Below are 24821 nucleotides of genomic sequence, written 5' to 3' on the forward strand. Positions count from 1 at the left end.
TTGCCTACCCCTGAGTTAGATCTTTTGAAGAAAAAGGGCTCTACAGGAAAAGAAACTTGCAGCTCCATGTAGTAATGACATGGATGCAAAAAGGATGGTGAGGACACAAAAGAGATGTTTTTCCTGCTACTAAATCCTTCTTGCCTATGAAGGATCCGCTTTTGTGTCAGGACAGAATCCTATTTGTAGGAGAAAAGGTGGCTGTATCTAACGTAGTATTGTTTCAGTATTGTTACATGAATCTTACCAGGACATGCAGAGAACCAAGCTGACAGAGAAAGCAACAACATACTGGACTGGCATGTCTGGCGATATTGAGAAGATAATAAAAGGATGTTCAAGGTGTGCACGTAGAAGTCCTAGCAATTCAAAAGAGCTGTCATGAGTTTATGAGGTCTCCAACAATGGGAAATACGTATTTGTTTGAAAAATACTGAACCACATGTAAAAATAGCAAGATCTACATTCAAAGTATTAAGGAGTGATAAAGATCCCAGATAAAACTGCCAATTCAATTATTGCTAAACTAAAAGCACTATTTATCTGGCATGACGCACTGTGACCACTTATATGTGACAGTGTCCCATTTGTGAGCTTTTAGTTCCAAATGTCTGCAAAGGAGTGGAATTTGGGTAAACAAGTGTTGCAGACATACAGTCATTGCTCAAAAATGGAGGGGAATCAGGGACAAACACACACTTGGTCACTATGGAATACCATAATGTGCCAGTGACTGGCACATAATTAATCATACTCATCAACCCAAATATTAACGGGAAAATTGCTCAGAGGACAGAAGGAGAATCCCAGTGGTAGCAGCCTTATAGAGATTTCAGAACCTGAGTAAAGTAAAAGAACATCTGGAAAAAGCTCAGAACACACAAAAGCAGCTATCCAATCACACAGAAAGATTTCTTACAGTTGAAGTAGGAAGTCCATGTCAGGATGGAAGTAAGTACTAGATTACTGCCTGCTCTTTTGGACATGTCAGACAAAGACATTATTCCTGTGCAGTGTAGAGACCACTGGAAAAAGAGATGCTTGAAGACCTACTTGCTCGGTGCAGGCAGTGCTATCTTGGCTCTGTCCTTCAGTGCTGATGGAGTCATCAGTGCCGGTGGTGGAGGTCACTGATAAGGGTCTCTGCACCATGTCTCTCACTGGCATGGTTGGTGCTGCAGAGGAGGAGGCACTCTTAGATTTGTGCCTTGACTCCTTGTCTTTCCAACGGGGCTTGGCAGAGGTCCCAGTGCGGACGGTGCCAGAGGTGCCCGGTGCCTCTAAGGCGCTCACCTGAGTGGTGATCTGCTTCGAGGACAGCGACCTGGCAGGAGACCATTTCTTTTTATGTGGTTCTCTCTGCGAAAAGGGCGTGGCTCTTTTCCTCGATCTTTTAGAGGACTGAGCATTGTCCTTAGTTAAAGTGGATTTTCTCGGGGAGCCACATGAGGAAGGGGTCTGTTGTCCTGGAATGGAGACTGGTTTGAGAGATTTCTCCATTAAAATCAATTTTAGGTGGAAGCCTTGGTCATGCCTGGCGCTCAATTTCAGGTTGCTACAGTTAGTGCACTTTTGGGGGATGTGCGACTCACTGAAGCAGCGAACACATAGGTTTCCATCTGAGATAGGCATAGCTTCATGGCATGAGCTGAATCTCTTAAAGCCGGAGGAACCAGGCATTGTTGAATGGGTTAAGTGTTCCCTGCTCTGAGGGAACTAATGGGAAAAAGTTGGATTTTTTTAAACTAAGTAAGTAAACAAACACTAGCTATAGAATAGAATACATAATAGAAAACTCTAAAACTACTTCTAATTCTATTTTTCTAGGCTTAAGAGGAAGACGCTGGGAACCCACCACAGAGCTCTGTCTCAGGCCAAGGATGGTTGAGAAGGAACTGAGGGGGTTAGGCTGCATACACGCTGGACGAGGCGCCAACGATGCTGCAAGACAGCTATTGTTCACATGCAGCCTGGATGGATATTGGTACTGAAAATCTCCAATCAACGGCGTTGGGACACAACGATACCTGAAGTGGAGCACCCACAGGGATATCACTCGAAGAAGTGAAGGTTGCAAAGTCAAGCGACAAAGAATTAGGAAATGCCAGAATTAAGATTGTACATGCTACATTAATTTGTCCTCTTGTGTGTATGTATAATGGTCACATACTATTTTTGCCACAGGATCGCCGCCTCACTTAGTGTTCATGATGGAAAGTGATCACTGATTTCGTAACTATTCAATTTGTTTTTTATCCTTTAAATTATAAGTGGTGTTCCATGGTTTATTTACTGCACACCATGCAACTCTGCACTGAAAAAAGCTTTATGATGGGCTTTACTCTGGTGCTAATCCTCATAGTATGTGAGTACTATGGGGGGAGGGATAGCTCAGTGGTTTTAGCATTGGCCTGCTAAACCCAGGGTTGAGAGTTAAATCCTTGAGGGGGCCATTTAGGAATCTGGGGCAAAAATTGGGGATTGGTCCTACTTTGAGCAGGAGGTTGGACTAGATGACCTCCTGAGGTCCCTTCCAACCCTGATATTCTATGATTCTTTAGTACTTCACAAACATTAATTCATATATTCTCACAAAATTCCTCTAAGTTAAGAAGGAACGGAGAGATAAAAGCTAAAATAATCACAATTGTCCACTAAATTTGGTTACCCAACTTTGAGACATCTAAGGCCTTATTTTTCAGAATACTACACATTTTTATGGACTTTATAAGTTCATTGAACAGCTCCCATTGACTTCAGCTACAGCTGTGAGCACTCAGCAGTTTTGCAAAACCAACTGCAGGTGTCTCAAATTGGGCACACATAAAACAAGGAATACACAATAGTTGCCACCTGTGAAAGGCTTATTTTAAGTGACTTTCCCAGAATCAGATGGGAACTCTGCACCAGAAGTAGGAATAAAACCCAATTCACTATTGTGGCATTCAACTGCTTAAGCCATGAGGCCATTCTTTCTCTACCTGCAATCCTCTGCTTCATTCATTCCACACCTTTCAGCTGCTTGATCAAATGAGACTGAGGTGCAAAAGACAACAGCCTCTTTTGCTAGACAACTCTAGTTATCCTAGTGCATGGTCCATCCTGTGCACTGAATAAGACAGAAGTTCTGTGGAAAAATAGTATATGATCATGTAAACAAAGACTATTATAATGACTATACCAAAGGGGAGTGTATTAAGGTTGTACAGGCAACCTTAATTCTGGCATTTCCTAACCTCTGAGTGCTTGACTTTGCAATATTAACAGTCGTTAAACTTAATTTGGTTTATATATTTTCCTAGATTCTTTTTAAATGGATGAAACTCCATCATGTGAAGTGATATTGACCATCCTATGTCTCATCAGCACTATTGGAACTTTAGATATAAAACACATCTCTACCATTGGAGCTAATGGAATAACTGAGAGAGAATCAGAGCCTATTATTGCTATGTGGACCAGTCTCTAAAGGGGGATGAGACGCACACTTTGCAAGTAGGTTTTTTCAGCTATTTATCAGACAGCAGAGGACACAGACTCGGCAATCTTGGGTTCCAGTCCAGGTCCTAAAAGGGAGCATACTCTCTTGGCTACAGATCCTTCTATCCTTGTCCACCATGTCTGCCCCCTCTACCCTTAGCATGTGTCCCCTCAGCCTGCCTCTGCCCCACATCTGACATGTATTCTCCATCTGCCCTCCCTGTTCCTATCACCTTCCACAACTTGTCTTTGCCTCCCCCATTCCTCTTCAGTCCAGTTAGGCTGCTTCCTCCTTTGCCTCCATGCAGCCTAGGCATCAACACAAGGAGCACTGAAAGCACCAGAGAGGCAGTCTCTATGCCCTCAGTTCCTATGCCCAGAGCCACTGCAGCTTGGAGGAATAAATACTGGGAAAATTCTGCTCAGCCCCTGCAGCCGTGGGATGGAGCACTAGTAGTATAGAAAGAAAGTTCAGATAATTTGGCTGCCAAACTCAAGCAGGCCTTTACTGAGCACATGCTAACTACGTTTTTAGAGAGGCTTCCAACTGGCCTAACATTTGGCATGATTTTCATGGGGATGGGAAAAAGCACACCCCCTGATACCAGGTCAACTCCCCTGCCAAATTTCAAGTTTCTGCTCCAACACATTGAAACACTGGAATTTATCAATGAAGTATGTACGTATATATGAGGTTTTAAACATGGGAAAAAACATTTTTTTCCTAACCTTCTTTTGAAAAATGACTGAACCATTTTAGCTGAAATCTTAAAAAAAGTACATAAATAAATGGTCCAAGGGAGATGCCCAGCATGGAAAATTTCAGTCCAAATGATTAAAGTTTGATAAAGTTATAAGCAACTGAACACAAGATCTTATAACAGAAAGTGCTAGGTAATCTTAACTACATGTATCGCTACCAGCTCTGCATAAAATTATAAGTATACTTTCTTAATTTTATGCATTTTTAAACTACCATCCCAGGAATGTGCCTTATTGGGAAGAATTTACTTTCACAGAGAAATACCAAAATAGAGGTCTCAACAAGCCCAGCAAGTCACCTTGAGTATGAACCAATATCAGGATATTGTCATTGTACTGACTCTGCAATACCTGCACTCACAAACCTGCAACTGCAGTCAAGAATTAGAGAGAATTGAACCTGAAAGTGAGGATAAATTGGAAGACGGAATAATCACCATACTGAAGAAATAATACCAGCAAGTTAGACAGCTATAAAACTCCAGTGGAAAAATTTAAATCTGCCATTCTAGAGGGAATCCTTTAATCTCAAAGTGCATTTTCATTAGATTAATATTAGCTTTCCCAACGCAGATACAATAGACTGACCTGATAATGGGGTTTATACCACTGTTTCAAATCCCAGTCCCAAAGAATCATCTGTAAAAGAGACAAAATAAACAGTAATGAGTTATATGCTAATAGTCAAAAAGTGTATATTAATAGAATACATCTTGATCAGTTCATGCTATTTACAATAATTCCCTCCAAATTTTGGTGGGTGGGAAAGGTTAATTTTCAGCTGATCATTTCATTGTCTCAATTGCTGACATTAAAACAAAAGTCATGATAAAGTATGAAAACCACGTATAGCAATAACCGTCAGTAAAAGATTTAAATTTTAAGAGCAATACAATTTATTTATTGATAAAGTAACTATATGGTCTTTTTTTTAATCCTGCTGGATTGAAAACAGTAAAAAAGTCATCCATCAGACAGGTCACAGCAGTGGGTGGTGATGTTGCTTTTCTATTTTTATTTATATAGTTATAAAGGCAAATAAAATGGGACCTACGCTAAGCTCTAAGCACTCTTGGAAATAATTTATAAACACATAGTTAAACATGGATAAGAACAGTGGTCACCATATACATTTACAGCAAAAGGAAAAAATGAGAAAAAAGTTTAACTTCCCTTAAAATAACCCCCTTAAGCAACATCCCACTCCCCCAAAATGCCCACAAAACAAAAGTCTGGTGGTGAACAAATACTGGCTATTTCGGACCCAGGGTGAGGATAGGGGGGATTTGAAAGCCATGGAAAATGCCCTGTCAGCAACTCCTCTTATATATTCAAGAAGTTCCATCTTCATCTTCTGTAAATCTGAACTGCAGAACTGTAGCATAAGCAGAGAGGACGACTCTCAAGTAAGCAGGTCCAAGGCAATTACAGAGATTTATAGTAAAAACTAACACCTTTAAATACCCCTGGCAACTAGTGAGATGTACTGGTCTAATGTATTCACAACAAGACAGTCCACTTCATAGAATCATAAAAATATAGGACTGGAAGGGACCTCAAGTCATTAAGTCCAGCCCCCTACGCTGATGCAAGATCAAGTAAACTTAGACCATTCCTGACAGGTGTTTGGCCATATGTTCTAAAAACCTTATTGGTCAGAATTCCACACCCTCCCTTGGAAGCCTATTCCAGTGCTTAACTACTTTTATAGTGAGAAAGTTTTTCCTAATATCTAACATAAATTTCCCTTGCTGCAGATTACACCCATTACTTCTTGTCATACCTTCAGTGGACATGAAGTGTAAACGATCAGTCTGTTTAGAACAGCCCTTAATATAGCTGAAGACTGTTATCAGGTTCCCCCTTAATCTTTTTTCTTAGGATGAAACATGCTCAGTTTTTTTATTCTTTCCTCATAAGTCAGATTTTCTAAACTTTTTATCATTTTATGGCTCTCTTCTGGACTCTCTAAAATCTGTCCACACCTTTCCTAAAGTGTGGCACCCAGAACTGGACACAATACTATAGCTCAAGCCTCCACAGTACTGAGCAGAGAAGGACAATTACCTCCCATATCTTACATGCTACCCTCCAGTTAATGCACCCCAAAATGATATTAGCCTTGTACACAGCTGCATCATATTGTTGACTCATATTCAATTTGGGATCCACTATAACTAAGGCTACGATTATGTTACAGAGGTCGCGGAAGTCACTGAATCCATGACTTCCAGCGACCTCCGTGACATCGGGGGCCTCCACAGCTGACCAGCTGCCCTGTAGTGTGAAAAACTGCTATCTGACTGAATGTGCTACTTAGGGTATACTTAGCATGCTCAGTAACGTCTGCTGAAGCCAGCAGCGAGGGACCCCTGCAGCAGCCCAGCCTCTGCGGGCAACCCCTGCAACTGACCAGCCGCCGGCACTGGCAGGGACCCCATAGCTCCCCAGCTGCCACCACTGGCAGGGTCCACCTTGCAGCTGCTCAGCAGCTGCAAGCAGCCGGTCTCCGTGCCCTCCCCGCACAGGCAGAGGGATCCTGGAGCAGCTCAGCAGCTGCTGGAAGGGGCCACCCCACAGCTCCCCAGCCATCGTCAGTGGTGGCAGTGGGACCTTCTCGCAACTGACTGGCCACCAGTGGGGACCCCTGAGCTGCCCAGTTACCGGCGGCAGCAGCAGAGGGACTCCGGAGCTGCTCAGCAGCTGCAAGGGATTCCCACAGCTCCCCAGCTGTTGCGACTGGCAGGGGGCCCCCCTGCCGCTGCTCAGCCCCTTCCCCTATCCCCCACAGCTGCCCCCATAACCTAGTGGAGTATGACATCTATACTTCCAACTCATTAAATGAGAAACAATTTTTATTTTTTTTATTTTTTTAGGAAGTTTGAAAATAGAAAGAAGATGGGTCACAGGGCAGATCCCCAGGTGATGTAAACTGTCATAGCTTCATTGATTTCAAAGCAGCTGTGACACTTTACACCAGCTGAAGATCTGCCCCTATACATTTTAGATATTCTGTACTCCACTGTGCTTGGGCTCCAGATATTAACAAAATATTATAATGTATTACTTGACATATTAAATCATATAGTCCATAAAATGCTTCTGAAAAATTAAGACAAATTATTTGTAAGTCATTGTAAAATGCTTGGGTCTTTTATTTTCCTCTTTGTGCCATTCTCTCATAGTACAAGAATATTAATACTCACTGCTCTTTAAAATATGATACATCTCATTAATATGATTTTTTTTACCCACAAGTAGTTAATTCTGTTCCAAAACCAACCAACAACATTTTTTTCTGTAAATACTTTATAGTAAGGACTTAGACTAACAGCACTAACTCAAAAAGCCAAAATAAATGCTAAAGTGAAAAAATAAAATCTGCTAAAATGTCTGTGGAAAACATGATATTTTCTTCTTCAAAAGTTTTGTTAGAAGTTACTGTGTGAATATGATTGCAAGCCTACATGTCATGAACAGCTTTACAAAACCACCAAAACCACACTGATACGTCAGCAATGCAATCGGAAGATGCTATCGGGTACAAATACGTCAATTCATTGTTCTTACTGCAGACCAAAAATAAAAACTACATGCGGAAAATGAAATTTAGAGAATTGTTGTTACATTTTAGTGATGTTCAAACCTTGCGAACCCAGCAATATCACTGTAACTGGGAAGTTATGGTTATATTTCTAATTGTATTTTTTTCCCTGAGAAATGTAGGCTATGCAAATTAATTTATCTACAAATTACAGAAAAGAATAATCCACTGCTCTTTTTTCTTTTTCTCTATTTTCAATCCAAAAATAAGATGTTGATATAACTGCCATGATTGTTCAGACATCTGCAGTTCTAGAATGACTCTACTCCTTTCGTTCAGTGAAAGATCTGAGTTATTTTTTGTGGCTGCTCCTGTAACTTGAGGGCTATCTCATGAAGAGTGCACAAGGTTCACACCTGGCTTCCCCTTCTGTTCAGCATGTATCGGAGACTGCAAGAAAGGGCAATCAAAGGACACTGGCTGATGTGTCTTCAGTATGCTGATAATGCCCAGGTCTGCCTCCCTGACATCTGACCCTATCAATGCAGTGGAACAGATGATTCAGTGCCTATGTGAAATGAGGTTGGGTGGAGGGTTGACTAGGGGAAGGAAGTATAAGAAGTGTAGAGTATTAGATCTGCCACTGAGCAGCAGCCTGCAATGACTGTCCAATCAATGTGCTCCCCCAACATGCCACACAACAAAAATTACTATCTAATGATCAAATGTAATGCTCATGTTTAACAAAAAAAGAAGGATGAGATCAATAACCACATAAATATTTTATTTGGATTTTGTAACCTTATAAACTAGATCCACTGTGTGGAGGGAAACAAACAACTATTCTGGGTCTGACACACAGAACATTTAAATTAAAAAGAAAGAGCATGGAAGGAGGGACTATCCTGGATGGATGTCATATACTAAGAAACACTAATAAAATAACATTATACTTTTAGATGTACCAATACAGAGCTATGGGTCAGAGTCAGCAATTAATTAATGAAGAAAAAGGGAGGTGTTGCATGGAAATCACTATGTTGTTCACTCTGCTTCCAAAAGATATATAAAAATTGATTATGGATGTAACTGGTGAAACAGCATGATGACAATTAGCCTTCCATCTTGCAATTTTCCCAACAAAACTTTTCCCATCTGCCCAAGAACAAAGTTATACAGTAGCTCTTGTAAAATTCACTGTATTTTTAAGTAGAAAAGAGTTTTTCCCCCACTTTGTAGTCTTAAAAAAATGCAGCTCTAAACATCCCAGGCAAGGATAGCATTTGAATTGCTAGCTGGGACATCAACCAACCAACCAGGGACTCTCCATATCATACAAACTATTCATGTTCTGTTCGTTTCCCTCCTGAGACATCCACATAGGCCCCAGTCCAGGGAAACATAAAGCATATGCTTAACTTCAGTGCTAACTTCTAATTCTAATCTAACTGGACTTCAGTGGACTTACTTGTGTTCTTAAAGTTAAACATATATTTACATGCTTTGCTGAACTGGAGCCCATAATATTTAAGGCAATGGACCTAATGTTCAAGTCTGACACAAAGAAGTTTCTTGATCATTTCGCCATATTCTCCTCAAAGATCAAGTTGCTATACAGTTGACCTATAACAGATGAAAACTATGGAATGAAGGTTGGCATGCCATTGGGGGTCATTACCTCAGCTATGTGGTCTAAAGATTGTGGTATAGAATGTTTTCCATCTTATGCCATGGCTATTGTAAAAGTGAAAGTTTCCTTCTCCACAATAGCCACTATATAAGCAGTCCTGCTGAACTGTTCTGAGTTGTGGACAGCTTGGTGAATCTAGGCTTCTGTTTCTACTCAGTAGCAGATTTCTCCCTCTGACTGTGAGAAGTCTTTTTTGGGTGAGGGATGGGGAAAAAAAATTTGGGGTGGGGGGGGGAATCAGATTTACACTGATTTGCTGCAATCACAGGTTTCTTCTCCTCTTTCCAGAACATGGATAGTTAGCATGATATGGAGACTCCCTTGGTTTATTTGGCTGATTGATGACCCAACTAGCAATTCAAAAAGATCAAATGTCCGTATTTAGTTAGATAAATCAGCGACCATTGATACTGCTGGCATTGAGGTTCTGTTGACTTGCCTGCAAATCCTCCAAGGGGTGGACAGGATTGCACTTCAATACCTTTTCTTTTTAAGCTATGTTTGGTATGGCAAATGAAATGGTCTCTCTCTGAAAAACACCTTGTGGGATATCCACGCCTTTGTAACTTCCAGGGCAGATTATCATACCTCCACAGTTGAGGCTACTCCTCATCAGTAGTGAGAAATTACAATTAGTCCATTTTTGCCATAGGAAGTGTATTGTACCAGTGCTCTTTGCTTCCAGATATAATTCAAGATGTTCTATAAAGTCAATATGGTTTGGTCCTAGGTACTTGAGTCAGTGCCTCTTTTCTTATGCACTGCTATTGCAGGAGAGATACAATTGTGCACTCCTTCAACTGCAGGAGAGGCATTTTTAATGACAAGGCCTTCGGGCTAAACTTATTTCCTATGTTGATCTGATAAAGACAAAGTAAGTTGACCTCCAGAGCACAATATGAAATCCATGTGTTGACTTAGGTATTTATAAGATAGCAGTGTACATTTTCCTTTATAGTATTATTTGAATGAACAAATTATTTCAGTAAACATATTCCACAGCCCAGGACCCATAAAAGAAAACATTCTGCTGCCATTTAACTTGTTGGATATAAACTTGAGCTCCTCAGCTGATTTCAGCTGCCACAGTAGCAAAACTAAAAGACAGTGACTTTCTAAACGGACCAGGACCTCAAAACCATATGGCTCCAAAAGGTCAAAAACCAACCACTGAAATCATACATTAAAAATTAACTAGAAAGTGCTAATTAGAGGAACACGTGCAACATTTTCTCCAGGAGAAGCAAAATTAACATGTAGGCTGCCACAATCTACACTAGCTGAATAATCTTCAGGGCTAACACCAAGTAGCACACATTGCAATAATCAAAGTGAGGTAACAAAGGCATGAAATGCTATGGTGAGATCATGTGAAAGAGAAAGTTACAATCTTCTTGCCAGCCAGCAATGAAAAATACAGGTCACCACACACTACATATTTTTCTGTGTATGTCCTACTTCTATTTAAGTCAATTCTATGAAAAATATGACTATTACATAAATCTCTTCTCAATCAGGCCCTTACTTGATGATTTTTCAACATGAGAGGTGTGGGTGGTTATTTCGTTTTCTCCAATGCTTCTAACAGTCCACAAGGTGGCACTTAAATCTAGAACTGCAAAGAAAGAGTTGTTTGCTTGTGCTAGTATCTTGCACTTGCCTTTTTGAGAAAAAAAAGCAGAATACCACAGAGTATACCCTTTAGGTAGAAATATTAAGCTTCAGCTGCAACAACTCCATGGCAGGATCTATCTGGGGATAAAAGTGGGTGGTTGGTTTTAAATATGATTGACAAGATTTGCTCATTGGCGTACCTGCTTAGTTTAGGGCCCATTTTAGCTTTTAAAGTGTGGTTCTTCTTGGACAACAGGCTGTAAAGAAGGCATCTTGGGGACCTGTATTTTGTTTCTCAATAATTCCCAATCCAGACCAAATTTACTTAGTTTAAGTGCAAGCCATACAATCTCAACCTGGAAGATGAAAGCCAAATGTTCCTTCTGGTTCCCCCATCATCAATAAGGATTCTGCAATTAAAGGTTAAAGTTAACAGTTCTGTTGAAGATGTTCATAGTAAAATCCAGTGCACTCTCCGAGAGTTGCACTGACTTTGTAACACTAACAGGAGTAAAACTTCAGTCTGTAAAGTTAGCAGATAGGCCTGAAAATGGATTTGTAGCCATGAAATTTTCTGCAAAATACATCCCTTATAGTATAACTGTACTCCAGAATCCAAGCCTTCACTTCTTTTAAAAATTCTGTTTCAAACTGTTACAACGAAGGAAAAACTTGAAAATGTGAACCACACATAGATCACTAGATTTTTGTCTATATGGTCTGCAGACAGCATGAGGTCTTGTCTACCTGGGATAGTTGCATCAGTTTAACCTAAGGAGTGAATTTAAACCAATATAGTTAAAACAGTGCAAACCACTGTGTGAACACTCTTAGTTCGGTATAAAGGTGGCCTTTTTTGATTTAGCGTAAGTCGATTGGTAACAGGTTTAGGTTAAACAAATAAGCCACTTAAACACAAATAACAGTATCCATATGCATTTGTCTCAGTTGAACGAAGATGGTTTAAAAAACAATTTAATTTAAACCAGTGAAACTTTCCCCATGGACATAAAACCTGAAATAATAGCTCTGAGAAATGGCTAAATTCATGTTAATGGAGTGTTAAGTGTGAAGCCTACCTGAAGATGACAATTTAAATATCCAAATGGGCTGTGTCATCACTGTTCATTTTAACAGAAACATTTAGCTAATGTTCATATCCCACAATGCCAAATTGCTGTCCTGAGTGCTAAAAGCCCAAACTACCCTATATTCAACTGCTAAAATCTCCAGTTTTGCCCCAAAGACTTCTAAGATGTAATTATGCATTGTCAATAAAAAAAATTGACAATTTAAGAACTGAAAATGTAAAGAGGACATAAAACAACTTAATTTAATTTCATCATAAACAACATAGGGACGATTATATTTATTGTGTTACTCAATTTCACAGGTAATGAATAAAATCATTAAGTTTAGGTGAAGCTATTGCAGAATTTGTATTCAGTGGCATCAGTGTAACACCAGGCCATGTTGTAATAAAGATGTCATTTTTAAATAGCTTCTTTTCAAAAAGGAACCACAGTTTAATGCTTTAAATACATTTAAAAGTTTCCAAAAAATGTTTCAGACTTTTAAAATGATGTTTAGAAACTTTCTGATTCAGGTACCGGCTGATTTAAAAAAAAAAAAAAAAAAACTTTGGGGAAGTTTATCTAAATAAATAGATTTATGGGAAATGAGAAAAAGAACAGGTTTCCAGCAGGTTCTAATCTTTCCTTCATTGCCTCTCCCCATGGTTCTCATTTTCTCCATCCTGTCCTTTCCCCCCATCATTTAGCCATTTCTCACCCATTTCATTCTTTCGTTGGGTGTATATTACACATTTTCGCCAATCTTTGTTTTCTTGTGACACGCAGTTTAAGAAAAATCTTGGAAAGATACTTTCTTTTTTAAACTGTATTTCAAATTCATACATTGCTGATTATGTATTTTTTTACAGTTTGTGTACTGTAATTCTGTTTATGTTTTATTAAGACTTTGGAAAAGGAAAAGGAAAAGAAGCTCTTTAGGCCTATACTATAGAATCTATTTTAAAGTCAGCTTTGTGACGTTGCACCCCATCATGCTTTATGGGAATATGCTTATGAATGTAGATATGACATAACTGGAATATGTTTTATGCTACATATGCCATGTAACGTATCTCTGTAAAGGTGATCTACTGAATCTATTGATCCTATTTGTATGCATGTATCATTTTTGTATTCGAAGTTATGAATATTGGCTATGTACTTGATTAATCTTAAGTAGCCTCAGTAAAACAGTTAATCAGCTTCCTGAGAAAAGACTATTCTCAGTAAGTGCCCAGTCAAGAAACACTTTAGCCAGCAATGAACTTGGAGATGCCAATCCACATCTGAGCTTTCCCAGGAATGTGGCTCGGCTGGTAAGGAACTCAGTCATGCATGGACATGTAATTTGCCCATGTGACTCCAAAACTCTATTTTGTAGCTGGATTCTGCACAGGGGGTGGGGTGGGGGGTCCACCAACAAGAGAAAGTCTATTTAAATTGGGTGATCCCTCCATTTTGTCTTCAGCTGGCTCAAGAGATATCCTTTGGGGGTGGAGAGGGTATCTGAAAGAAACTGGAACAAAGGACAGTAACCACAGGGGTCTGAGTGATTGCTGGACCCAGACTAGAAGGAGGCTAGTCTGTAAAAGAAGCTTACTGGAACATCTCTGAGAGTGAGGTTTCATCTGTAATCACTTTCTTACTGTATTAGGCAAAGGCTTGTGCATTTTATTTTATTTTGTTTGGTAATTTACTTTGTTCTGTCTGTCATTACTTGGAACCACTTAAATCCTACTCTTTGTATTTAATAAAATCATTTTTTACTTATTAATTAACCCAGAGTATGTATTAATACCTGGGGGTGGGGGGGCGGGCAAACAGCTGTACATCTCTCCCTATCAGTGCTATAGAGGGCGAACAATTTATGAGTTTACCCTGCATAAGCTTTATACAGAGTAAAACAGATTTATCTGGGGTTTGGACCCCATTTGGGAGTTGGGCATCTGAGTGTTAAAGACAGGAACACTTCTTAAGCTGCTTTCAGTTAAGCATGCAGTTTGTGGGACGTGGTTCAGACCTGGGTCTGTGTTTGTACGGGCAAGCATGTCTGGCACAACCAGGCATGGTTCTGGAATCCCAAGCTGGCAGGGAAGGCAGGGGCAGAAGTAGTCTTGGCACATCAGTTGGCAGCCCCAATAGGGTTTCTGTGATCCAACCCATCACAAGCTTATCAGCTGAAAGTAAACTGTCTAAAACGGTTTCATTCCTTTAAATTGCAGAAAGGAGGCATGGCTTTGAGAGTCAGCATGTGAAGAGCGCGAGTACTTTTCATCTTGGTAAACAGGTTTAGACATTGAGATAAAAGAGGTGTCAGGCAGGATTTTTTTAAAGTCTGATTTAGGGATTTTTCAAATAACGAAGAAAATGTTCAAAGATTTCAATTATCTCTAGTGTAACGTGTGTGCAGTTTGAATATAGGAACTTAGGAACCAACATACCAGATCAGGCCTGTATTCCATATGGTCCTGTCTCTGCCAGCACCAGATCTTCAGAGGAATGTCCAAAGAATCCAAAAGTAGGCAGATGCAGGCTAATCTGCACCCCTTGAAGGTCTCATCCCAATCCATACTAGTTATTAGAGCTTCATTTGAACCCTGAAGCATGACGTTTTGTATCTCTTGCAATACTCTACCATCCATTATTTTATATACTTTTATGTCACCTCTTAGGCCTTGGCTACACTGCTAAATTGTTTCAGTAAAAGGCAACTTTCGTAGATGAAACAGTGGAGGTGTACACATTGCAATGCCCCTTTCGGCAATAAAATTCCTCTGTTTCACTGACAAAATAAAACCACCTTGACGAGAGACATATGGCTTTTTATGTAAAAGTTTTGTCAACAAATTGCCAGTGCAGCCTCCACACTTCAATTTATTGCTTTAATTGGCCCCCCGAAGGCATCCCACAACGCCCATCTTGACCGCTCTGATCAGCAGTTCCAACTCCATTGCCATGCAGCCAGATAAGCAACCTTCTGCCCCTCCCCCTTTAAAGCTCCAGGAATTTTTGAATTCCACTTCCTGTTTGTTCGGCGTGGAGAGCTCACATCTCATCTTTCCAGGTGATCATGGTGGCTCACACAACAAACGGTCTCCCTCTTGGACCAATCCAGGGAGCTGCTGGATCTGCTCAGTATTTGGGAGAGGAGGTTGTGAAGTCCCAGCTGCGCTACAGCCATAGGAATTTCAGCACCTACTGGCAGATTTATCGTGTCTTGTGTAAAAAGGGCTATGATCGGGACACGCTGCAGTGCAGAGCAAAGTTCAAAGAGCTGAGGCACACGTACCAGAAGGTAAGGGAGGCAAACCGTCACTCCGGTGCTGTGATCCAGACCTGCCGTTTTTATAAGGAGTTGGACGCTATCCTTGGCTGCGACCCCACCTCCACTGCCAAGAGCCCCATGGATATTCAGTGGGTCTAGAGCAGTAGGTGGACCTAACCGTGATGACAAAGTTATCAATGAAGAAGTGGAGGCAGAGGACTACGTGGAGCCCTCGGCGGGGTCGCCCAGTGGTGCGTCCTGTCAGGAGCTGTTCTCAACTCTGGAGGTGTCTACCCAGTCTCAACAGTCACAATCCGGCAATCCAGAAGCAGGAGAGGGGACCCCTGGTAAGTGGTTTATCTTTACGAAGTGAGGAGGTGGGTCGAGGACGTAGAAATGTACAAGGCTGGCTGTGTTTCTCTGTGCTGGACATTTCCCTGTGCAGCTAGGCAGTATGGTAGAACAGGGTGTCTATGCACCCCGAGATTTCATGGGAATCCTCCAGAGAGATCTCTAGGAAACTTTCTGGAAGGTACTCAGCAATCCTCTGCCAAAGGTTCCTTGGCAGAGCTGCCCTGGTTCCTTCCCCATTGAAGGAAACTTTCATGCGCCATTCTGCAATCACTTGTGCAAGGACCAAATCAGCACACAGGCGAACAGCATAAGGGTCAGGGTGGAAGCCACAAGCACATAGCAGATACTCCCTTTCTTCCCTGCTTACCCTCAGGAGAGAAATATCTGGCACAATGAATGCCACCTGTTGAAAAGGGTGGGAAAATTCAGAATATTATCCATAGACCACTGCACTGCGACCCTTTTATATTGATTTTCTCCCCATATACAATGCCTCCCACTGTGGGGGAAACTCACCATGCTGGGGTGTTCGCCAGCATGTGTGCTTGTAAGGTTCAGTGTGAAAGTGATTGGTATGTTAGTAAGGTGTATTTTACTGTCCTGTTTCAATGCTGTGCACGTACTTAACAATCATGCTTCTGTGTATTGTTCTTTGTGCTTCTGCAGATATGGCCTTGACAGGCACCCCCTACACACTGGCAGAGCACCTCCACTGGCTAAGAAAGCACCCCAGACAGAGCAAGGAAAACATATTCCTGGCAGTGATGCAATGCTTGGATGCTGAAAACAGGGAACACAGGCAATGGAGAGAAAGAGAGAGTCAGGCAAGAGCAGACAACGAGGCCTACTCTATGGCCGCAGCAGAAAAGATGATTAAACTGATGGAAAAGCAAATAGACATGCTGCAGGCCCTCGTAACGCTACAGACTGAGCAGATGCATGCCTGCCCTCCACTTCAGTACATTCAAAACTCTCTTCCATGCCCTCCCCAACTCCACCTGCAAATTCCTTTCCACTGTCTGGCGTTTCTCACTATCCCACTCACTCCACCCCCACAGAAAGCTTTGTAAATGAGAGCTAGACTTATGCACAGCCGTGAAAGTTGGCCCTCCCCTGGTACCCCTTTTTCCCCCAAGCATTTGTTTGTGTGGTGTGAAGTGATGTATTTTTTGGTGCAATAAACAATTTTTTTTAATAAGAACTCTATTTTTCCCAGGAAATTAGGATAGCAGATGCCAGCAACAAATAAACAAGCAATGAAATAATTTGCTTACATTGAATCCTAGGACACAAAAATCACAAGTGCTGCCTTGAAAACATCGATTTCATTAAGCATTGTAATCCATAGCATAGCAACATTCATTATTGGTTCTCATCTTCAAAGTATTGCCTCAAAGCGTCCCTGATTCGAATAGCCCCTTGTTGTGCTCCTCTAATAGCCCTGGTATCTGGCTGCTCAAATGCAGCTGCCAGGCGTTCTGCTTCAGCAGTCCACCCCTGACCAAACTTTTCACCCTGGCCTTCACAAATATTGTACAACATGTAACAAGCGACTATGACCATGGGAATATTATCCTCATTTAGGTCTAATCTGCCATAAAGGCATCATCAGTGTGCCTTTAATCTGCCAAACACACATTCCAGTCATCCTGCACCTACTCAGCCTATTGCTGAACTGCTCCTTATTGCTATGTAGGTTTCCTGTGTTAGGCTTCATCAGCCATGGCATTAAGGGGTTCGCCGGGTCTCCCAGGATCACTATGGGCATTTCAACATCCCCTACTGTAATCTTCTGGTCTGGAAAGAAAGTCCCCACTTGCAGATTTCTGTACAGACCAGTGTTCTTGAAGATACGAGCATCATGCACCTTTCCCAACCACCCTGGGCTGATGTCAGTGAAATGCCTGCGGTGATCCACAAGCACCTGCAACACCATGGAGAAGTACTCCTTCCTATTGATGTACTCCGTCACAAAGTGGTCGGGTGCCAAATTGGTATATGCATCCCATCAATCAACCTTCCGCAGTTAGGGAAACCAATTGCTGCAAAGCCATCCACTATTTCATGCACATTGCCAAGAGTCACAGTCCTTTGCAGTAGGATGCGATTAATGGCCTTGCACGCTTGCGTTAATGCAGCCGCAACAGTTGACTTCCTGACTCCAAACTGATTTGCGACTGAGCAGTAACAGTCTGGAGTCACCAACTTCCACACTGCCATTGCCACATACTTCTCTACCGAGAAGGCAGCTCTCATTTGGGTGTCCCTGCGCCGCAGTGCTAGGGCGAGCTCAGCACACAGTTCCAGGAAAGTGGCTTTCCTTATCCAAAAGTTCTACAGCCACTGCTTGTCATCCCATACCTGCATTACAATATGATCCCAACACTCAGTGCTTATGTCATGAGCCCAAAAGCAACAGTCTACCATGTGCAGCTGCTCCATAAATGCCAAAAGCAATCTAATGTTGATCCTATTGCTGTCGGACAGCACATCAGGCAACTGTGATTCCCGTTGACTTCCGAACTTCAAGATTAACTGCACTGCCATTTGCGACATGCCAGCAGAGCATGGGACAGCAGCACAGGATCCATGGTGGAGTGAGCAGAAAACAAAGGACATTGAAAAATGCTGAGAACTGAAGACAGAAACACATGGAATGCTAGGACAGAACGCAATGCATCATGGGACACTGAGCCCAAACCCATGATGTGCTGCAATCCACTCTGCCTTCCCAGAAGACCTAGTGGCAGAAGGCGGAGAGCTGAACTGTTAGATAGCTTCCCACCGTGCATAGCTCTCACTGGCGATGCTACTGACCCACGGTGTGGGTGCACACAGGGCAAGACTGTGTGAACATGCGACAATGATTTTCTTTTAGCACTTTTGGATCATCGATAAAACTTTTGGCAAAAAAACTGACAGTGTAGACACAATCTTGTTCTTCTCCTTTCTATTCTCAAACTCTCTTCATATCAGAGGTTTCAGAGTAGCAGCCATGTTAGTCTGTATTCGCAAAAAGAAAAGGAGGACTTGTGGCACCTTAGAGACTAACAAATTTATTTGAGCATATTTGAGCACTGAATGCATCCGATGAAGTGAGCTGTAACTCACGAAAGCTTATGCTCAAATAAATTGGTTAGTCTCTATGGTCCCACAAGTACTCCTGTTCTTTTTTTATACGAGAGCTTTCTCATGCTCCTAAGTCATTTCTCATAACCCTTTTCTGAACCACCTTTTAATCTGCAATTTGAATTCTCTTTCTATCACAGGAAAACTCTAGAAACTCTCTCTATATCATGCTATCATTACTTTAAAATGCAAGTTCCTCATCTCAAGGCAGAATACTCTGTTTATAAAGCGTGCACAGCTATAGCAGCGTACAAATATGAATAATTTTAAGTGTCTAGCATGGGCAACATTTCTTTTGTTTTTAAATGAAAAAAGAGGTAGTGAGGTGGTTCTAACATTAGAACAGTTTGAGAATTACTGAATTTTAACAAGACACCCTAAGATAGCACGTGTTAAAATCTCCAAACCTACCTCTTTAGCAAACTTATACTGTGGTGTAGTAACACAGGCCACAATCCTGCAAGAGTTTGTAGCCTCAAACATGTTATTATTCACACTAGAGAAAAGAGAAGAAAGGCCTTTTCGTGACAAATTTGAAGTCTGCATAGACGATATACAGATGGAAGATGAGGAAAGAGATGCAACAAAAGACAGAATGCGTAAGTTGCAAAGCTTAGCATGTGTCTTGTCAGTTTCACTAGCCTTTTGAATTTTTTTAGGATTTTGTAACAAATTTTGCTAGCATTTTTATTAAAATAGGGCTAGAGGGGATGTGGGTCTTTGGGAAGAAATGTATTTATAAAGGAGATGCTTTACAATGGAGAAGGTGGAGAGGTTTTGAACCATGTCACTGAGGGTGTTATTCCACTTGGCTGTAATCAGGTGTGAAAATGTTTACAAATACTGCTAGAAGTGTTAGCATGAACAAAGCCTAAATATATTTTTTCTCCAGTATAGCACTGAGGATAGTACAAAAGGTATGTTAACATTTCTAAAACCCACTGATTTTCTGAGAAGACTTTTTTCAGCCACAATCAAGATAAATTTGATGTAATATTTGTTTAATATTTTCAGAATGACAAAAAATTCAGACAAAAACTAAATATGTTCAGTACTTGAGAATTAGTCATTTTTGTTCATTTCAGAACCTTAAAGTCTCCCAAATTATGCAAATAAAAAAGCAGATTGGCTATAGCCAGGTATTTCAAAATATTCCATTTCAAAAATGTATTTTAAGGGTATATGTATTCAGGTACATAATATTACATAGCAGTATTACTTTGATACTAATTTAAAGTTGAACAGGTGTGGAGTAAAGCGATTCAACAGCCGTATCTTAAAGTAAATGTACAATCCACATACAGTAAAACACACATACACACACACAAAATTAAAAGATAGGTAATAATAAAGATGTGAATTTCGAAAATGATGTTTTTTCAGACAGAGCTAAGAAATTCACTTGTAATCAAAATACTTGACTCATAACACTATTCAGGAGTCCCAGGATGATTTGTTTTTGTTTTGATTCTTTAAGGAACGGAAACCTATAGAAAATTCTAAGACAGACAGGATCCAAAAAAGTTTGCCTATTCAATATCACTTTTTATTTTAAAATTAGTCTTTACTTCAGTCAGAGTCTTTTATTGAACAAATGAAAGTGATTCCTAGCTGCTAGCAGCATCTGTTTGACACTGTTAGGCATTAACTCAGTAAATAAGCATTTCCATAGCAACCCAACATAGAATTAACTAAACAATGATACTAACACCATAGCAACTTCATTCCAAAATCAACTCTGCAGAAATCCTCTCGTTCAAAAGAAAAATTCTACAACCAGATGAAAGAAATTAATATTCTAAATTTTTTCTGAAATAATAAAAATCCTGCTTTACATGTGCATTGCTATTAATAATTGCAAGAATATTTTTCACCAAGATTGATGCTAAATTTTATTTATTGCTTTTATTTTTACACAAGATTTATTCTATTGCTATGATTGTCGATCTCCTCTAGACTTTTCACCCTCTGTAGCTGAATGATACAAGGACAAATAACTGTAAGAATGCCCTGGTCTTTCAGATTTTTTTTTTAATTGCTTGCCATGTATCTAAAGGAAGTGTCGTTTTGTCTTTTTAGAATATACAGATTTTGAACAGACAGAATGTAGTACTGATGAATTATTAAAAGTTATATTTAGTTTGAGGTTAAAGGATATATCTTGACAAAGAATCCTTTGTCCAAGTGAAAGGCACAGATTTTGATTCTACGGCCAATGCCTCCAGTTTCAAAATCCTGTGGACCAAGGTAACATGCCAGTAAGTATGCTATCTTAATGGAAAGGAAATACAAGGATACCAAAGGAAATGGTTCAACAAGGATATTGCGTTAAGGCATTTGGAATCAAGATCTTCAATGGTGCCACTCTGTGCATCTCCTCGGATTTAATTAGAGCTCTATGAAAGAAATTAAAGAAGCATTTTACATAAGAATGTGAAATAATCATTCTTGTTTTATTCTCCTGTATGATATGGAAGATAGCATAATAGTGCTTACTTTCAATTCCCGTTAAAAAATCCAGAATTTGTTGGCCTTGATGTATTTGGTAGTTCAAAGTGAGAAATTATGCTAATTACTAGGGTAGTATGAATTTGCGGACCCATTCCAGAAGGAAGAAAAGTTACTTACTGGTAACTTGTTCTTCGAGAGTTGTTTCTATATTTTTTCTTTATTTCTTTTCTAAGTGCAAGCCACTAAATTGAAATATCCTGTGTCTGGATGTTTTATATTTTCATAGGCCAACAGATCTTCTAGTAGAGGAAGGACAAGATAAGGCTGTATGGACATAGTAGTTATCTCCATGAACCAGAGTCAAACCAGAGTCTGCAATATTAACATGAGACATTAAGATTATTGATGCTTTTTCTTGTCTGACCTTCTGCATCATTCTGGATAACAGAGGGAGTGGAGAGACATTTACATGACAGCCCATTTAAATGAGAGCCCATTTGGTCAGAATAAAAAGAGGGAATTCAGGACTACAGCTCCTTGATTCTGGCGGCTAGAGATAGATTAATCTGTCTTGCAAGTTTCCCTGGACAATATAGCTATCACTGGTGCACCAAAAACGTATGTAAACAGTAGGCACACAAGTTACCTAAGACTCCAATTAGATTGGTCCATATGCTCAGTCTGCAGTTCAATTAAGCTTTTTTTTTTTTTTTTTTTTTTTTTGACATACAGTGCCTGCATAGACACTAATTTTCTTTTGGCACAACTCCTCCTTGGCAAGTAGTTAAAGACTTGATTCCCCCATGGTGTGACATATCCAACGTCATGTTCAAAATGCAATGATGTTTCAGTATGTCCTCCATTCAATATATTCTTTACGATGATTTTTGGAAGACAATCAACCCCTAGATCATGTGGCTAAAAGACTGTACTCCCCACCTAAAGAGGCATTTTCTGGGGACTAAAACTAGATCAGTGCTGCTTCTAAGTTTAGTGAGGACAGGAACTTCTGAAAGCTTTAGGAGTGGGCCTGAGTGGGCATGTAGAGATACTTTTGAAGTGGTCTCAAGTGGAGCTTCACCCACATGAGAAGTTCCGTACACAACCTGACTCAACCTGGCATAGAACGATACTCAAAGAAAAAGCGACTGAAACTGATGAATGACAGCCAGGTATCTGGCATATATTTCCTTGGAGAGGAATGAAGTGTGGTACTTTGTATCTAAATACATAGATGTAGGACAGTCTGAAACGGCAACAGGTGGCTTTTCTGGAAGTTTAGCAAAAAATGGGGGCTTCTAGGAAAAGAATAGTACTTTTGGATGCCTTGAATTGCTTGCTCCACTGAAAGTTGTTTAAAAGGATGCTATCTAAACAAGAGTAAATGTGGATTCATTTTTGACTAAGGGCTAGGTCCAGAAATATTAAGACTGCAGAAAATATCCTTGAAGAGATGGCACATCCAAAGGATTGAGCTTTGTATTGACAGTGTTCCTGTCTATAGATGAAGCAGAGATACTGTCTTTGAGATGGCTGTCTTGGGATATGCAGACAGACTTTGTGAAGACTGACTGAAGTTAAAAATTCCACCAGAGAGAGAGATGTTTATATTGATTTTAATGTTTCCCTTTTGAATTTTAGCTTCCAGACACGACTAAATTCTTCAGATCCATAATTTCCCTGATTCCTGACAAATGTTTTGGGGCTGAAAAGAAAATGGAATATCTTTTACCAGTACTGCTCCTTCTTGGAAACCAGTTTTACAGTTCTAGTTTGGAGCACCCAATGTAACAACTGCCAGGGTTGTAGGTTGTCTGCAGGGACTTCTAGATCTAAAAGCATGAACCCCTTACTGCTCCAGCTAAAGAACCAAGCCATTAACTTGAAGCTAGTAGCAGACTCAAATTTCTCTATATGGTCTATTCTCTATAAGGAGACAAAGAGCCATGCTGTATTAGTGTGGGTTACAATCATCATTAAAATATATGTCAAGTTAACCTCATTACTCAGCTGCAATGGTAAGAAGGTGTGGGCGGCACAGGGAAAACAAGCTTTTCTCCTTGGTACAGAAGATGCAGTTGAGAAGATTGTTAAGATTACCTGTATCTGAGGAAGTGACAGCCTACAGCTGGCTGAGGGAACAGCTGTTGCTAGATTCTGCAGAAAGTCAGTCTGGTTTACTTTGATCGTATGGGAGTGGATGGATTGCTGCTAACTAGTTCTCAGGTCACCAGTGTCCTAAGCAGCTGAGGAAAACTAAGGTGGCGGCAGGTTTGAAATAGCAGAGAAAATTCCTTCTGCGTGATGCTTTTGGAGAAAGGAACCACTGAAGACTGGTTGGCACTTTTCAACACTAAGGAGGACCAGTTGACCGTGGATGCAGGCAGGCCTCCCTGTGAGTCAGGCTGGGAGGAATGAAGGCTTGGGGTCTTACGCTGACATGTGATCATGTCACCTGAACTGGAATCCATCTTTCACCTGGTGTTTTTCCATTGAGAAGGAGAGGTGGGAACCCAGAGGGACAAAGGATATATATGCAAAACATATATAACTGGGTGGAACAGAACAGAGTGGGCGGCCATCATGAGAAATTCCCTAGCTACCACCTGAGCTGGAACAAGGGCTGTACCGGGGAAAGGATTGTGCCCAGACTAGGAAGGTGTCCAGTCTGTGAAAGAATCTTATTGAAATATCTCTGAGGGTGAGATTTTACCTGTCTTCAGTTTTATTATTGTACTTAGACTAGCATGTTTTATTTTATTTTGCTTGGTAATTCACTTTGTTCTGTCTGTTACTACTTGGAATCACTTAAACCCTATTTTCTGTATTTAATAAAATCACTTTTTACTTATTAATTAACCCAGAGTATGTATTCGTATTGGGGAGGGGGAGGGGAGACGACAGCTGTGCATATCTATCAGTGTTACAGAGGGTGAACAATTTATGAGTTTACCCTGTATAAACTTTATACAGGGTAAAACGGATTTATTTGGGGTTTGGACCCCATTGGGAGTTGGGCATCTGAGTGTTAAAGGCAGGAACACTTCTTAAGTTGCTTTCAGCTAAGTCTGCAGCTTTGGGGCACGTGGTTCAGACCCTGGGTCTGTGTTGGAGCAGACTGGCTTGTCTGGCTCAGCAAGACAAGGTGCTGGAGTCTTAAGCTGGCAGGGAAGGCAGGGGCAGAAGTAGTCTTGGCACATCAGTTGGCAGTTCCCAAGGAGGTTTCTGTGATCCAACCCGTCACACTCGGGGCTGGGGCCTGGGGTTGGAGCGCAGGCTTACCTTGGGTGGCTCCCGCTCAGCTGTGCAATGGGGCTAAGGCAGGTTAGTCCCTACCTGTCCTGGGACACCGCACTGCATCCCGGAAGCGGCCAGCAGGTCTGGCTTCTAGGCAGGGGCGGGGGGGAGGCGCCGTGGTGTGCCGCTGCTCTCGCCTGCAGACCCCGCCCAGTTCCCATT

General features: G+C 40.8%; 1 protein-coding gene across 1 annotated transcript in view; it reads right to left on the minus strand.

Moving 5' to 3' along the window:
* Positions 1 to 24821, minus strand: part of PDE3B (phosphodiesterase 3B) — a 243110-nt gene that overhangs the window by 100385 nt on the left and 117904 nt on the right. The window contains exon 2 of the mRNA XM_074954954.1: positions 4831 to 4881. Within this exon, the coding sequence (XP_074811055.1) occupies positions 4831 to 4881 (51 nt within the window). The remainder of the gene's footprint in view (positions 1 to 4830; positions 4882 to 24821) is intronic.

This window comes from Natator depressus, chromosome 6 (assembly GCF_965152275.1).
Source record: "Natator depressus isolate rNatDep1 chromosome 6, rNatDep2.hap1, whole genome shotgun sequence".
NCBI classification, from domain to species: Eukaryota; Metazoa; Chordata; order Testudines; family Cheloniidae; genus Natator; species Natator depressus.